The sequence below is a fragment of the Melospiza melodia genome, chromosome 15, assembly GCF_035770615.1.
Source record: "Melospiza melodia melodia isolate bMelMel2 chromosome 15, bMelMel2.pri, whole genome shotgun sequence".
NCBI lineage: Eukaryota > Metazoa > Chordata > Aves > Passeriformes > Passerellidae > Melospiza > Melospiza melodia.
This window is the reverse complement of record NC_086208.1, coordinates 20,510,831-20,526,386: the sequence shown is the minus strand read 5'-3', so window position 1 is coordinate 20,526,386 and position 15,556 is coordinate 20,510,831. Positions and strand designations below refer to the sequence as shown.

The window sequence follows — 15,556 nt, the reverse complement described above, 5'->3', positions numbered from 1 at the left end:
TGGCAGTGGTGGTGGCAGCTGCCAGGGCTGGGCAGTGCTGCCGTGTCACCAGCGAAGCCCTTGGTGCCCAGTGTGGTCCTGGCTCTGTGGATGCAGGCTGGCAGCAAGGGCTGGGGCATAGCACTCTGCATGTCTGTCAGTGGATGCTCTGTCCTGCAGCCCTTCCCTGTCACAAGGGCCAGGCTTGGGGATGGTGACAGGGTGGCCACAGTTCAGTGGGGCTACACAGAGTCCTCAGGAACCCCCCAGGTCCTGCAGTCTCTTGGAGACACAGGGACATGGAGTGGGGCTGGGAGCCAGGCAGGACCAGGCACAGCTGAGGGGCTTTGCTGGGTGGGACTGGCGCTGAGCGAAGGCTCCACAGGAGCAGGGGAGCCCTTGGTTACAGGGCTGGACCTGCTGGTGTCAGGCCCTGGTGGGGCTGGGAACTGCCTAGCTGCAGCAGAACTGTGTGCTGGCTGCTGGTGTGGGGACTGGCAGGGAGGGCAGGAAGCGCAGGAAATCTCGCAATGGCTGTATGGTCAGCACTGGGTTTCCTGTTCCTCCCCAGGAGCCGGAGCTGCGCCGGGTCCAGACCGCGTCAGCCCCGGCCCCAGCAGGACGCCAGCAGCAGCCTCACAGCGAAGACCCAGCACCAAATGTAGGTCGGAGGCACTGTGCCCTGGTGAGGTACTAGCAGAGATGGGGACTCCTTTGAAAGGCTGGGGGGTAGATCTTGGTGAGGTCAAGGGCCGTGCCAGGAGACATCCTGCGCTGCACAGGGAGGTGCCCCAGCACTCTCCTGCTCCTGTTGCACTCTTGTTTCAGAGCAGGGCATCCGGGGACTGCCACTGGGATCAGCTTAACTCCCAGTGGCCTTACTGGCGTCCTGCATGCTGGAACACATCCAGGTTCCGCACCTTTCTCTGCAGCTCAGCACCCTCCTCAGCTTCCGCTGGCTTCCCACCAGTGCCCCAGCCCCAGGGAGCTCCCACACCGTGGGCATAGGGGTGGGAAAGGGCAGGACAGGACTGCAGCTGCCAGAGAGGAGGGGCTGGTGCTGCCCTTGGGGAGCAGTCTGTGCATGGCAGAGATGACACTGCTGTCCGTGGCTCCACACTTCCTCCTTCCCAGCACCATCCCCACAGGCCCCAGCTCCCACAGAGCTTGGAGCACTCATCCTGCTGCTTTGAATAGGCTTTGCAGGGCTGTTTGCAGTGGGTGGGGAGGGCCATCTCTGCTGCACAGACCGGATGATGGGCTAGGAGGGTGTGAAATGCAAAGGCCCCGGCCGCTGGTGCAGGCAGTGCAGGGTGGCAGCTGTGGCTCAGGCTGTCCCGGTGCCCCACAGCCCCCCTGGCTGCACAGCGGTGCCATGGGCTTTGGGCCGGAGCTGTGGTGCCCGCAGGGGCACAGCGCGCTGCTGCGGCTGCAGGATGGGGAGCTGCGCCTCCTGGAGCTGATGAGGAAGTGGATGTCACAGCGGGCCAAGAGTGACCGCGAGTATGCAGGGATGCTGCACCACATGTTCTCCCAGCTGGAAAAGCAGGAGAGCACTTGGCAGCTCCATGGCAACCACGGTGGTCACATCGAGAAGGTAGGGATGCCTCAGAGCAGGACGGCGCCCTGCAGAGCCCGAGAGGTGCTGCTGGAGGATGCCATCTCCACGCCATCCCTGACTCCCTTTCCCGCAGTCCTGGTGGGTGCTGGTGAGCCGGACCGAGACGCTGAGCCAGATCCTGCGGCGGCACGCGGAGGAGCTGGCAGCGGGGCCGCTGGCCAAGCTGAGCCTGCTCATCCGCGACAAGCAGCAGCTGCGCAGAGCCTTCAGCGAGCAGTGGCAGCAGCTCAGCCAAGACTACAGCCGGGTACGTCGGAGCCAGCAGGGGAACAGCGGAATGTGCTGGACCCGCTCCCTGACTGTGTCCCTCTCCAGACGACGCAGCAGGAGATGGAGAAGCTGAAGGCACAGTACCGCAGCCTAGCCCGTGACAGTGCCCAGGCCAAGCGCAAGTACCAGGAGGCCAGCAAAGGTGCCAACCTGGCCCCTGACCCCTGTGTGACCTCCCAGCTTCCCCTATGGGTCAGGGATGGCTGGAGCACCCTGCACTCCGTGAAAACTACAGCCCAGCCTGGAGCGGGTGTGGGTTCTGGGGTTGGGCAGCATAGAGGAGAGCGCAGCCTGGCCCCCAGGAAGCCAGGCACAAGCCTGGGGCCTTGGGACACCACGCTGTGTGTCAGGGGCATCTCTGTGTCACAGTGTGACCACCCCAGGCTCGGTTCCTCTGCCTGCCCGGGGACCCTCTCCCAGCCCTCACCCTGTGACGCCTGCCCCGCTGTTGGGGCAGGTGGTGTGCTGGTGGTTGGGGTTTTCCACAGCCTCTCTCCACAGACAAGGAGCGCGACAAGGCAAAGGAGAAGTATGTGCGCAGCCTCTGGAAGCTCCATGCCCTCCACAATCAGTATGTGCTGGCTGTGCAGGCGGCCGCACTGCACCACCAGCACCACTACCAGCGGGTGCTGCCCAGCCTGCATCAATCCCTCTACGGTCTGCAGCAGGAGATGGTCCTCGTCCTGTAAGAGCCCTGCCTGCCCCGCTGCCCATCCCGTGCCCCACTGCCCACCCTGTGCTGCACTGCCCATCCTGTGCCCTGCTGCCACCCTGCACCCCACTCCCGCCCCCTGGGCACGCCCACGGCCCCCCAGAACCAGCAGTGCTCCCACAGAAAGGAGATCCTCAGCGAGTACTGCAGCATCAGCAGCCTGGTACAGGAGGATCTTTTGGCCATTCACCAGGAGATTGCCAGTGCCATCCAGGCCATCGACCCTGCCACTGAGTACAGCAGCTTCATCCAGAGCCACCAGTATGGCTCCACACAGCCGCAGCCTCTCTGCTGGGTACGGCCCTGCTGCCTCTGGCTGGCAGCGGCCAGCACGGGCAAGTGGAGGCACAGCTGTCCTGGGTGCCCACAGGTACGAATCTGAGATGCCACCAGCTGTGTCCTTTGATGAGAGCCTGCTGGAGGACACAGAAAACCTGGTGCCAGGGGAGCTGCAGCTGAATGAGCTGACCCTTGAAAGTGTCCAGCACTGGTGAGTGGGGCTAGCCGTGGGCAGGGGCAGGTGAGGGACAGGGGCCAAGCCCGCTGCTGGCACACATCTCTTGCAGCCTGACATCGGTTGAGGAGGAGTTGGTGGCCGCCACAGAGGCCGTGAGTATCAAGGAGCAGCAGATGCAGGAGCTGAAGGCAGAGATCCACGACGAGGAGCAGGGCCGGAGCCCCGGGGAGCGGTGAGGTGCAGCAGAGGGGGGCGAGGGGCCCGGGCAGCGGGTGCTGACCATGCGCTCCCCTCGCCAGGGTGCACCTGTTGGGCAGGCGGCAGGGGCTGCACGAGGCGCGGCAGCAGCTCGAGGGCTGCCTGTGTGCCCAGGCCAAGCTGCGGGCGCAGCGGGACCTGCTGGCCAGCAAGCTGGCAGAGCTGGGCGCCAGGGAGCCCCTGCCTGCCCTGCCTCTGCCAGAGGACCGGCAGTCCGTCTCCTCCACGGTGAGTCGGCCTCGCCTCCTGCGCTCCGGGAGCCGCAGCGATGGGCTGCACAGCTGGTGCACAGCCCGTGCCTCCTTCCAGGAGCAGGAGCGGAGCGGGGCCAGCGCGCTGGAGACCCTCAAGAACCACATCACGGGCATCTTCAGCCCAAAGTACTCGGTGAGTCCCTGGGTGCCTCCCGCCACCCTGCTCTCTGGCCAGCTGCCTTGATGAGCCTGTCCTCTCCTTGCTGGCCACACAGCCTCCCTTGCTTCAGCACCTCCAGATTCTGCTCCCACCTGCCCTGGGCACAGCTTCCAGACACTCCTGCTGCCCCACCTCTGGCACAAGTCAGGAGCGTGCATGGCTGGGCTCACCTTGTCTCCTTCCAGCTGCCACCCCCCGTGCCCCTCATCCCAGACGTGCAGAAGCCGCTGTGCCAGCAGGTCTGGTACCACGGGGCCATCCCGCGTTCGGAGGTGCAGGAGCTGCTCACCTGCCCTGGGGACTTCCTGGTGCGGGAGAGCCAGGGCAAGCAGGAGTACGTGCTCAGCGTGCTGTGGGATGGGCAGCCCCGGCACTTCATCATCCAGGCTGTGGGAGTGAGTGACCACGAGCAGGGGGCATGGCTGGGGTGGCCTTGTGTGGCCAGGCACAGGTTCCTGCCCATCACAACCTCCTGGCCTCCCTCCCTGCAGAACATGTTTCGGCTGGAGGGTGACGGCTTCCCCACCATTCCGCTGCTGATCCAGAACCTCCTGCAGAGCCAGCAGCCCATCACCCGCAAGAGTGGCATTGTCCTGGCCAGGGCTGTGCCCAGGGTGAGACAGGCAGTGGGGAGGAGGGTGGGGCCCCCTGCGCAGGGGCGGCTCTGCCTGGCCCTTTCTCCTCTTGATGGCTGGGCTGAGGGCCACAGGCATGCTTCTCCAGGTAGACAGGGGAACCTGGACCTGGGCTCTGCCTGAGGGGGCCTGCAGGGGTCTGTGGGCCAGGGGCAGCTCACGGGTGTCTGTTTGCTGCAGGACAAATGGGTGCTGAATCACGAGGACGTGCTGCTGGGGGAGCGCATTGGTCGGGTGAGATGGGGTGCTGTGGGGTCTGCAGGAGGGCAGGGCTGTCCTCACAGGTCTGCAGGAGGACAAGGGTTGCCTTGGGCCGCACGGTGAGCTGAGCCTAGTGCACCTGTGTCTCGGAAGGGTAACTTTGGGGAAGTGTTCAGCGGACGCCTGCGTGCTGACAACTCTCCCGTTGCTGTGAAATCCTGCCGGGAAACCCTTCCGCCTGAGCTCAAGGCCAAGTTCCTGCAGGAAGCCAGGTCCGTGCAGCTTTGGGCTTCTCCTGTCACATCTGTCCTCTCTTGGAGCTGTTGGACAGTGCTGGGACTGCAGCACCCTCGTGCTGAGGGCTGTGTCCCCAGGCTGGCTGGGCACAGTGCCCTGGCGATGGCAGCGGGTGTCTCCTGCCCAGAGCAGCCAGGCCCCCCTACACTCACAGTGCCATCCTTGTCCCCACAGGATTCTCAAGCAGTACAGGCACCCCAACATCGTGCGGCTCATCGGCGTCTGCACGCAGAAGCAGCCCATTTACATCGTCATGGAGCTGGTGCAGGGTGAGCACCCGCCCCACGCTCCCACGCACCCGCGCCTGGGTGAGCTGCCAGCGCTGCCTGGCACCCACCGCCTCTGCAATCTGGGCACAGGGGGGGACTTCCTGACCTTCCTGCGCAGTGAGGGTCCCCACCTCCGCGTGAAGGAGCTGGTCAAGATGACAGAGAATGCTGCCGCTGGCATGGAGTACCTGGAGAGCAAGCACTGCATCCACAGGTGGGCCCTGGCAGCACGGGGAGCCCTGGGATCCTCACCACCCCATCCCGTGCCAGGTGGAGCCCCAGGGACAGCTGGGCACACGGCTGATTGCCTGGGGCTGTCTCAGGGACCTGGCTGCTCGCAACTGCCTGGTGACGGAGAGGAACACCCTGAAGATCAGTGATTTTGGGATGTCACGGGAGGAGGAGGATGGCATCTACGCCGCCACAGGGGGGATGAAGCAAATCCCTGTCAAGTGGACAGCCCCTGAAGCACTCAATTATGGTACAGGATGGAGCAGGCATGGCCTGGCACCCCGCAGCTGGCACTATCCCACTCCCACACACCTGGTCCTGGGGAGGGAGGCAGGGACCCCGAGCACCTCAGCCCTCAGGAGCATGGGCATGACTGGGCCCATGCTCCTGCCAACAGCATTTGTCCTGCCCCATGTCCCCAGGCCGATACAGCTCAGAGAGTGATGTCTGGAGCTTTGGCATCCTGCTGTGGGAAGCCTTCAGCCTGGGTGCCGTCCCCTATGCCAACCTCAGCAACCAGCAGACACGGGAGGCAGTGGAGCATGGTAGGGGACACGGCTGGGGCTGGCTCCTGATAGCCACCATGAGCTGTGGGTCCAGCACTGTGGGGCTGTGCCTGTGGGATGGGCCGGACACATCCCACGGTGGGATGTGGGGTGTTAGGGGCCGGTGATCCACATCCCCATCCCTGTTGCCCAGGTTTGCGGCTGGACCCTCCCGAGCAGTGCCCTGAGGAGGTGTACCAGCTGATGCAGCGCTGCTGGGAGTATGACCCCCACAAGCGGCCCAACTTCTGCTCCATCCACCAGGACCTCGTCGCCATCCGCAAGAGGCAGCGGTGACAGGGAGCACCAGGGGCCCTGGATCCATCCCACGGCACTGCTGGGGACACAGCAGAGCCCTGTCTGGGCAGTGGGTACCGAGGGGTAGCTGTGTGGTGCTTGAGCCCCAGGGCAGGGGCTCCTGCATACCTCAGGGTGGGATATGGCAGCCACAGCTCCTGCCCGGCTTCGTCTTGTACAATAAACACACGAGCTCTGCAGCTGTGCTTCTAGGAGCTGTGAGGGGACACGGACTTGTACTGCACTGGGACGTGGCACTGGGATGAGACACTGTAATGGTGCACCAGGACGGGTCACTGTGCCAGGGCACGCGGTGCACTAGCATGGGGTACCGAGATGAAGTTACCAGAATGGGGTCCACTTAGACAGGAACGGCGTGGGGGAGAACTGAGACAGGGCACTGGGACAGAGAGCTGGAACGGGACCCTGGGTCAGGGCACCGGGACAGGGATCAAAGACGGGGCACCGGGATGGGGCGCACCGGGATGGGGCACACCGGGACAGGGTACCGGGAGGGCACCGGCATCTGAACTCGGCTGCGGGGTTGGGGGCGGCTGCTCCCGCGGGCCGGGCTGTGCCGGCCGGTTCGGTGCCGCCCCCGCGTGGCCCGGCCGGTTCGGTGCCGGTCGGTTCGGTGCCGCCCCCGCGTGGCCCGGCCCGTTCGGTGCCGGCCGGTTCGGTGCCGCCCCCGCGTGGCCCGGCCCGTTCGGTGCCGGCCGGTTCGGTGCCGCCCCCGCGTGGCCCGGCCCGTTCGGTGCCGGCCGGTTCGGTGCCGCCCCCGCGTGGCCCGGCCCGTTCGGTGCCGGCCGGTTCGGTGCCGCCCCCGCGTGGCCCGGCCCGTTCGGTGCCGGCCGGTTCGGTGCCGCCCCCGCGTGGCCCGGCCCGTTCGGTGCCGGCCGGTTCGGTGCCGCCCCCGCGGGCCGGCGCAGCGGGCGGAGCGCGAGGCGGGGCCTGGCCTGGCCTGGCCCATCCCGGCGGGCCCCGGCGGGCGATGTGAGGGCCTGGGCCGGGCTGCGGAGCCGCCCGGGGCGCGGACGGGGTGGCGGCGGTGACACGGTCGGTGCTGGCCCGGCCTCTCCCGGCCCGGGCCGTCGCCGCGGGGCCTCAGCGCGGCGGGCCCGGGCGCTGCCCGGCCCTGCGGGGCCGCGCGGCCTCTCCGGCCCCGGCCCCATCTGCGGATATAAATATCCAGCATCGGATTAAGCCAAGTAGGACGCGGTGAGGGCTCTTGGAGGAGGAGGCAGGAGGCCGCGGAGCGGGGCTGCGCTGTCCGGCCTGGCTCCCCCCCAGTGCCGGCGCAGGTGAGTCCCTGCATCCCTTCGGGATGAAGCTGAAGAAGCAGGTGACAGTGTGTGGAGCTGCCATCTTCTGCGTGGCCGTCTTCTCCCTCTACTTGATGCTGGACCGGGTACAGCATGACCCTACACGACACCAGAGTGGGGGCAATTTCCCCAGGGTGAGTTTGGAGGGTCTGGGGTGAGTGAGAGGGGTCCTGGGATGGCAAACAGGGACATTCGGCCAGGGAAATTAATGAGAAGCCGGCCCTGGTCTCTGGGCATTAAGGTGCCAGGGCCAAGACTGGCTCCCCGCAGCTGTGGGTGACCTCTTGCCCCTCGCTGTGCCCCCAGAGCCAGATCTCGGTGCTACAGAACCGCATCGAGCAGCTGGAGCAGCTGCTGGAGGAGAACCATGAGATCATCAGCCACATTAAGGACTCGGTGCTGGAGCTGACAGCCCATGCAGAGGGGCAGCCGGCATTGCCCCAGCACCCCCTGAATGGCTCCTGGGTGCTCCCCCCTGAGAATCGCCCAAGTTTCCTCTCTGTCTCCCCACAAGACTGCCAGTTTGCTCTAGGGGGCAAAGGACAGAGCCCAGACCTGCAGGTGAGCGTCTGGTAGCTCTGCTAGCATATGAGGAGTCCATACCTGGCATCCATGGAGTCCTAGCTCTGCTCTTTCAGGGGCCACAGCACTGTCTCCTACCCACAGATGCTGGCTGTGTACTCCCTGCTGCCCTTTGACAACCAGGACGGTGGTGTCTGGAAGCAGGGCTTCGACATCACCTACGAGCCCAACGAATGGGACACAGAGCCCCTACAGGTGTTTGTGGTGCCGCACTCCCACAATGACCCAGGTGAGAGGCAGGGGCTGGCCCAGCTCCTGCTAGGGAGCAGTGCTGGCAGGGAACCTGGGCCCCCAAAGTGACCCCCACCTGTGCTGCCAGGCTGGATCAAGACTTTTGACAAGTACTACTACGACCAGACACAGCACATCCTCAACAGCATGGTGCTGAAGATGCAGGAGGACCCACGCCGGCGCTTCATCTGGTCTGAGATCTCCTTTTTTTCCAAGTGGTGGGACAACATCAGTGCCCAGAAGCGGGCTGCTGTGCGCAGGTAGGGCTGCCCCCCTGGCCCCAGTGCCCACCTAGCTCCCAGGCAGGCTGAGAGCAGAGCGTGTGTGAGGGAACGGCTCTGGGGACTGGAAGGCTGCCATGGGCCCTGCACTGCTCAGCATGGGGTGCCCTCAAACTGCCAGCAGCCTCCCAGTGCCATCAGATGTCAGACCCACTGCCTTGTGGAGGGAGAGGTGGGAGAGACAGGTCTTGCCCTGGGCCCCTCCCTGTGCTGATTGGGCTGGGGAACTTGTGTGCAAGGCCCAGGGCACTCATGGAAGGGTGGGAGACCTGGAGAGCAGCATTGTGTGGTGAGACAGGGTCCCCCTGTCTGCCCCTTGCCCTGAGAGCATCGGGGATGGAGGACACAGTGGAGGGAGAGCGGGCTGTGGTTGGCGTTGGGCTGTGGAGGGATGACTCTCTGTGTGGGGACAGCATGGCAAGGGGGGAATGGCAGTGGTGGCTGTGGGGGCTGCATGTAGACTGTAGGTGGCTCAGGGCAGGACTCTGCAATGGACATGTGGCTCACGCAGGGCTCTGGTCATATCTTGGGTGTCCCCCTGGCAGGCTGGTGGGCAATGGGCAGCTGGAGATGGTGACGGGCGGCTGGGTGATGGCTGATGAGGCTAATTCCCACTACTTTGCCATGATTGACCAGCTGATCGAGGGGCACCAGTGGCTGGAGAAGAACATTGGTGAGAGCCGGGCAGATGGTGGCTGGGGGCCTGCCAGGACCCTCCTCACGCGAGGTGCTGCTGGCCCAGCATGGGGCTGACAGGTCTCTGTGCCCCCAGGTGTGACGCCACGGTCGGGCTGGGCCGTAGACCCCTTTGGGTACAGCTCCACCATGCCCTACCTGCTGAAGCGCTCCAACCTGACGGCCATGCTCATCCAGCGTGTGCACTATGCCATCAAGAAGCACTTTGCTGCCACCCAGAACCTGGAGTTCATGTGGAGACAGACGTGGGGTGAGGGGCTGCTGGGAGGGGACTGCAGAGGGGGCCCTGTGGGGCAGGTGGCAGCAGAGAATGGCTGCCAGCTGCTTTTCTGTGCACATGAGCCAAGCACTGGGAGGTGATGTGTCTGCCCTGTGGGACGGCGTCAGGGTGACTTTCCACCTGCCCCCAAGTCCAGCAACACACTGGGGGAGACTGCTGTGCCCTCTGAGCACTAAGGTCTGCTTTGTCAGACTGCTGTCTTTGGGCCCCCCTGCTCAGGGACAGGCACAGGAGAGCCCTGGCTGGTGCTCACCTGTGCTCGGTCCCACAGATCCAGACACGAGCACGGACATCCTCTGCCACATGATGCCCTTCTACAGCTATGATGTGCCTCACACCTGTGGCCCAGACCCCAAGATCTGCTGCCAGTTTGACTTCAAGCGCTTGCCCGGGGGCCGGATCAACTGTCCCTGGAAGGTGCCTCCCCGCGCCATCACTGATGCCAACGTGGCAGAGCGGTGAGTGCGGCAGGGACAGGGGGCACGCCACTCCCAGCCCTGTGGGCCACCAGGGGCCAGCCTCATGCCCTGGCCCCCACACAGAGCCCAGCTGCTGCTGGACCAGTACCGCAAGAAGTCCAAGCTGTACCGCAGCAAGGTGCTGCTGGTGCCCCTGGGAGATGACTTCCGCTACGACAAGCCGCAGGAGTGGGACGCCCAGTTCCTCAACTACCAGCGCATCTTTGACTTCCTCAACTCTCGGCCCGACCTCCATGTCCAGGTATGTGTGGAGAGCTCTGTGGAGGTGGGGGCAGCAGGAGGCCACGGCAGAGCACAGTTGGAGGGGTGAACAGTCCTGTGAAGGGTGATAAGAGCCCCCACTGCAGGAGCCCCAGCTCAGGGCTGCACATGCTGTCTTGCAGGCACAGTTTGGCACGCTCTCCGACTACTTTGACGCCCTGTACAAGAAAGTGGGCATCGTGCCAGGGATGAGGCCGCCTGGGTTCCCAGTTCTGACTGGGGATTTCTTCTCCTATGCCGACCGAGAGGATCACTACTGGACAGGATACTTCACCTCCCGGCCATTCTACAAGAGCCTGGACCGGGTGCTGGAGGCCCACCTCCGGTGAGGGGCAGTGGGCTGGTCCACAGGGCACAGGAGGGGTGCGGGGGGCACGGGTGAGGGGTAGCCAGGCAGTATCTGGGAGCTCAACAGTCTCTGGTCTGCGCCAGCTGCCAACACACTGGACTGGTGCACAGAGTGCCAAACCCTCACCCAGTCCCAGGACAGTGTGTGCCTTTGCCACCCCCCTCCCAGGCCAGCCCCCGTGGTATTGCAGCACCAGGGACACTCAGTGACTCTGTCCCTGTGCAGGGGGGCCGAGATCCTGTACAGCCTGGCACTCGCCCACTCCCGCCGTGCCGGTGCCGATGGCAGGTACCCACTCTCTGACTACGCCCTGCTGACCAACGCCCGCCGCAACCTGGGCCTCTTCCAGCACCACGATGCCATCGCTGGCACTGCCAAGGAGGCTGTGGCCGTGGACTACGGAGTCCGGTGCGTGTGGGGGCCAGGGCGCCCTCAGAGCCTGTCTCAGAGTGGGGCTGGTGGGCTCAGGGCTGGGAGAACGGCTAGGTGTGGGGATGCTGTGGGGAGGTTCTCCCTCTCCCAGGGAGATGTAGATGGTGGCTCACTCTGCCTCTGCCTAGGCTGCTCCAATCCCTCACCAACCTCAAGCGCGTCATCATCAATGCTGCGCACTACCTTGTGCTGGGGGACAAGGACACGTACCGCCACGACCCAGCTGCGCCGTTCCTTGGCATGGTGAGCAGCACCAGCCCCTGCCTCCCTGCACTCTGGCACGCTGTCCCCATGCCCCCAGAAGCAACTCGGTGCTGCAGAGGCCAGGAAGAGAGCCCCAGATTGTGCCCATGTCCTTGGGCCCAACTGGCAGGGGCATGGGGCACACTCCAACTCTTTACTACTCCTCCCCAGGATGAGACCCGCTCCAGCCAGGACTCTCTCCCAGAGAGGACAGTGGTCAAACTGGGCACCTCACCTCGGTAGGGCCTCCTGCCTTGCTCTGGGGACTTATGGGGCTGTGGGGGAGTACCTGTGAAGCTGTGGGTAGGTGCAGTGGATCTGTAGTTAGTGTGGGGCATGGGACATCTGGGATGCTGTGAGGCTGGGATGCCAGCCCTGTGTTACCCCACACAGGTTCCTGGTGGTGTTCAACCCGCTGGAGCAGGAGCGCCTGAGTGTGGTGCCAGTGCTGGTGGACTCCCCGCACGTGTGTGTGCTCTCCGAGGAGGGGCAGCCCCTGCCCTCCCAGCTCAGTGCAGTGTGGAACTCTGCCACTGATGGGGTGCCCGATGTCTACCAGGTATGGGGTGTGCCACACCCACAGCCCATCTGTGCCAGCCTCCCATCCTGCACGCTGCCAGGACACAGCGGCAGCCCTGCTCTGTCCCTGCCCCACAACACGAGATCCCACAGCCGCCAAACCTGCGGGTGCCCATGCGTGTCCCTCCTCAGCAGCGGCCCTGCAGGGCTGAGCAGGGTCTTTGCCCCACTGAGCCCCCGTCGTTCCTAGAGGAGGGACTGGCTCAGGTCCCCATGCTGCCTGCAGGTGTCTGTCCTGGCCCGCCTGCCCGCGCTGGGGCTGCGTGTACTGCAGCTGCACAAGGCCTTGGACGGCCACGCCACGCCAAGGTCCTCCACGCGCCTGTACCTGCACGGCCGGGACGTGCCCGTGCGCAAGCCCGAGGCTCTGCCCCTGCACGTCTTCCCAGCTGCTGCTGATGACTTCTGCCTGGAGAACCAGCACCTGCAGGCCTGCTTCTTGGGGCGCACGGGCCTGCTGCAGGTGAGTGTGGGCCTCTGACAGGGCGTGGGGTGGAGCACAGGAGGGGTACATCCGGCTGCTTCATGCTCTTACTGCTGTGCTGGCACACACCTGCAGAGCCTGCGCCCAGCTGGGGAGGAGCAGGCGCACAGGGTCAGCAGCGAATTTCTCGTCTATGGCACCAGGACGTCCAAGGACAAAAGCGGGGCCTATCTCTTCCTGCCTGATGGCGAGGCCAAGGTACAGGGTTCACCTGTGGAAGCCAGCTGACAGCTGTGTCCGTAGGACTGTCCTCAGGCAGCAGCGTCAGCACAGCTATCCCTCTCCCCAGCCCTACGCTCCCAAGGACCCCCCAGTGGTGCGGGTGATGGAGGGACCCCTCTACTCAGAGGTTGCCAGCTACTACCAGCATGTCCAGACCGTGGTGCGGCTGTACAATGTGCCAGGTGAGGCCTTGAGGCTGCACCAGGTGTTGCTGGCCCAGGGAACTGGGCCATGGTGCCCTTGAGGCTCAGCCTCTCACTGCCTACCCACAGGGGTGGAGGGCCTGTCCCTGGATGTGTCCTGCCTGGTGGACATCCGTGACCACATCAACAAGGAGCTGGCCCTGCGCTTTAGCACTGACATTGAGAGTGATGACACTTTCTTCACAGACCTTAATGGTTTCCAGGTATGCAGCAGGCTGGGGAGGGACAGCAGCTGCCCACAGGGGGACAGTGCTCTGGCACCAGGCACCGTGGGATCCACCTCTGGCCACTGATCTCTGTTCCTTGGCAGATCCAGCCCCGCAGGTACCAGCAGAAGCTGCCTCTGCAGGCCAACTTCTACCCGATGCCTGCCATGGCCTACATCCAGGACATGCAGAGCCGCCTGACCCTGCTCACAGCCCAGGCCCTGGGGGTCTCCAGCCTCCACAGCGGTAAGCTGGGCTCTGTGCCTTGCGGACCTGCTGTGGAGCTGGGGCTGTCCTCCCAAAGGGAAGCAGGGGAGGAGGGTGCTGCAGGCTGGGCAGGGTGCCCTGGTCCTGCTGTCGCTGGGGGCTCTGTGCTGTGGGGTGTGGCTGGCGCCTGGTAAAGCCTGGGCTGCAGGGACTTGCTCTCCACAGGCCAGCTGGAGGTGATCCTGGACCGGCGCCTCATGCAGGATGACAACCGGGGCCTGGGCCAGGGGCTGAAGGACAACAAGCGTACCTGCAACCGGTTCCGGCTCCTCCTGGAGCGCCGCAGCACTGCCAACAAGGTGCTGGCTGTGAGGCAGCAGGGCTGAGAGCCCAGCCCGCCTTGGGATGGAGCAGGGTGGAGGCATTTGCAGAAAGCCACACGTGATGGGATGCGGTGTCCTCTCCCCTCTTGTGCCATTATGCTGGCACTGGGCAGGGATGGGCCTGGAGCAGGGGGCATGGGGAGAGCAGGACGTGCAGTGGGCTCTGTGCCTGTGGAGCCACGTTGCCCTCATAATCACAGTGTTCTTGTCCAATCCCCTCGCTGCCCTCTATGCGTGTGCTGTGCCACCCATCCAGAGCTCCGGCTTCTTTTCCAAACTGGTCTCCATGTTTAAAGCCTTGAGCTTCCCTGGCACCAGGACTGGCAGCCCTGAGGTAATGGCCAGCCTGGCCCTGCTGTCTCTCCCTGTCTTGTGCACTAGCTGCTAGCCACTAGTCTAGCCAGGCTTGTAGCAGGTCTGTAGCCTGACCATCAGCTAGCTGGGGTCCTGTTTGGTGCTGGGGCGGGGGGACCTGCCTGGACAGGGGCAGCTCCGTGTGCACTGTGCTGGCAGATGCCTGGTCTCAAGGCACTGCTGGAAAGGAGGTTCTTTGGGCTTTGCCCAGGCTCTGCCTGCCTTCCTGGGCCCACACTTGACCCGTGTGCTACTTGGCAGGTGCAGGATGAGCGCCCCATCAGCTTCCCCTCCCTGCTGAGCCACATCACCTCTGTGCACCAGAATGCTGAGGCCTTGGTCATGCCGGTGGCACTGGAGAAGCCAGCCCTGCCAGCCCTGCGCTCCTTTGTGCCCCTTGCCACCACCCTTCCTTGTGACTTCCACATCCTCAACCTGCGGACGCTGCAGGCAGAGGTGAGCCACGGCCCAGGGATGGTGGGACTCTGGTGGGACTCTGGTGGGGTCCTGCCCCTGCTGTCCCCAGTGCTGTGCCTCACACTCCCCTCCCTGCAGGATGACTCGCTACCATCGGCTGAGGCAGCACTGATCCTGCACCGCAAAGGCTTCGACTGCAGCCTGGAGGCCAAGAACCTGGGCTTCAACTGCACCACCAGCCAGGGCAAGGTAGGGCCAGGCTGCCCCCACACCTCCTCTGGACCAGCTGGGCTGGGAGCTCGGCATGGCAGCCATGGCATGTGTCAGGCTGTCCTGGGCACAGTGCTGCCCCAGGCATCACATCCTCACCTGGGCCTCCCCACTTCCTCCTCTCTCCTCAGCTAGCTCTGGGAGGCCTGTTCCAGGGCTTGGAGCTGGGCTCCCTGCAGCCCACCTCATTGACACTGATGTACCCGCTGGGCACAGCCTCCAACAGCACCAACATCCACCTGGACCCCATGGAAATCGCCACGTTCCGCATCCGCCTGGGGTAGTGTCAAGCAGGAGAGGAGTGGAGTGGCTGGACAGCACAGGAGCAGCACCAGTGCAGCAGTGGAGCGGGGCCAGCAGACTGGCAGAGGCTGTGCTGCCGCTTTCTAATTTATTAGCTCCGTGTTCTCAGATAGATTTTGGAATGAACTGCTGTGGCAGGGCTGGAGCCGACGTGGCTGGACACGGTGCCGGGCGGGCCGAGCGCGGCTGGGGAGGGCTGCAGGCTGGGCTCTGCTGCTGCTGGTGGGACACACGCTGCTGCCCTGTCACAGGCAGGCTGCCCTGGAGGGTGGCCACCCTGGTGGCTGGGGCAGGGCCTGTGCAGGGCTCCCCCTGACTGGCAGGGCAGCAAGGGGAGCCCAGGAGCACCCGCCGTGTTGGGCAGCTGCCTGAGGAAGTGCTGTGGACTTGGGACTGACCTCTCCTGGAGCTCATAGGAAACACAAAGCTGTTTCCAAGGGCCCTGGTGTCCGTGTGGTTTGTGGCTCTCACTCAGGGAAGCGGGAATGGTGTGCTGTGGGGAGACAGGGCAGCACTCCGCGGCAGGCGGGGGCCAGCCAGGAGCCCCTGGCACCTGTGAGAGGCTGGTGGCACGGCCAGGCCCAGC

The 15,556-nt window shown here is 64.7% G+C and overlaps 2 protein-coding genes across 5 annotated transcripts; both read left to right on the top strand.

Moving 5' to 3' along the window:
- The first annotated feature begins 534 nt into the window (after positions 1-534).
- FES (FES proto-oncogene, tyrosine kinase) lies at positions 535-6,386 on the top strand. 3 transcript variants are annotated; one of them, XM_063170092.1, is made up of 19 exons: positions 535-640; positions 1,331-1,576; positions 1,674-1,847; positions 1,916-2,012; positions 2,372-2,555; positions 2,706-2,843; positions 2,953-3,072; positions 3,149-3,271; positions 3,339-3,525; positions 3,607-3,684; positions 3,897-4,106; positions 4,203-4,325; positions 4,527-4,580; positions 4,701-4,819; positions 5,019-5,113; positions 5,204-5,327; positions 5,437-5,594; positions 5,767-5,889; positions 6,044-6,386. In XM_063170092.1, the coding sequence occupies exons 2-19, from the start codon at positions 1,355-1,357 to the stop codon at positions 6,184-6,186; spliced, it is 2,472 nt and encodes an 823-aa protein (XP_063026162.1). In that variant the 5' UTR covers positions 535-640; positions 1,331-1,354; the 3' UTR covers positions 6,187-6,386. The 3 variants fall into 3 exon arrangements, 2 of the variants coding, with proteins under 2 accessions (XP_063026162.1, XP_063026163.1); XM_063170093.1 differs by having other exon boundaries at positions 582-664; XR_010029681.1 differs by lacking the exons at positions 5,767-5,889; positions 6,044-6,386 and having other exon boundaries at positions 582-664; positions 5,232-5,327; positions 5,437-5,574.
- A 949-nt stretch (positions 6,387-7,335) lies between these two features.
- Positions 7,336-15,409, top strand: MAN2A2 (mannosidase alpha class 2A member 2). Of its 2 annotated transcripts, XM_063170091.1 has the most exons (23): positions 7,336-7,642; positions 7,815-8,069; positions 8,175-8,319; positions 8,410-8,581; positions 9,148-9,275; positions 9,375-9,548; positions 9,850-10,036; positions 10,121-10,298; positions 10,441-10,643; positions 10,893-11,075; positions 11,228-11,342; positions 11,514-11,581; positions 11,736-11,901; positions 12,148-12,384; positions 12,481-12,603; positions 12,695-12,809; positions 12,900-13,033; positions 13,141-13,282; positions 13,469-13,602; positions 13,883-13,960; positions 14,242-14,436; positions 14,536-14,646; positions 14,799-15,409. In XM_063170091.1, exons 1-23 carry the CDS (start codon positions 7,511-7,513, stop codon positions 14,949-14,951), a joined length of 3,528 nt encoding a protein of 1,175 aa, XP_063026161.1. In that variant the 5' UTR covers positions 7,336-7,510; the 3' UTR covers positions 14,952-15,409. The 2 variants fall into 2 exon arrangements, with proteins under 2 accessions (XP_063026161.1, XP_063026160.1); XM_063170090.1 differs by lacking the exon at positions 13,883-13,960 and having other exon boundaries at positions 7,338-7,642.
- The last annotated feature ends 147 nt before the right edge of the window (positions 15,410-15,556 follow it).

Excerpts from the sequence above, each read along its gene's own strand:
- FES (XM_063170092.1), top strand. The coding sequence starts at position 1,355 with ATGGGCTTTGGGCCGGAGCTGTGGTGCCCGCAGGGGCACAGCGCGCTG. Across the intron at positions 2,556-2,705 it reads CAGGAGATGGTCCTCGTCCT|AAAGGAGATCCTCAGCGAGT; the intron begins GTAAGAGCCCTG and ends GTGCTCCCACAG. Across the intron at positions 3,526-3,606 it reads GGCAGTCCGTCTCCTCCACG|GAGCAGGAGCGGAGCGGGGC; the intron begins GTGAGTCGGCCT and ends GCCTCCTTCCAG.
- MAN2A2 (XM_063170091.1), top strand. The coding sequence starts at position 7,511 with ATGAAGCTGAAGAAGCAGGTGACAGTGTGTGGAGCTGCCATCTTCTGC. Across the intron at positions 8,070-8,174 it reads GACAGAGCCCAGACCTGCAG|ATGCTGGCTGTGTACTCCCT; the intron begins GTGAGCGTCTGG and ends TCCTACCCACAG. Across the intron at positions 8,320-8,409 it reads GCACTCCCACAATGACCCAG|GCTGGATCAAGACTTTTGAC; the intron begins GTGAGAGGCAGG and ends CTGTGCTGCCAG.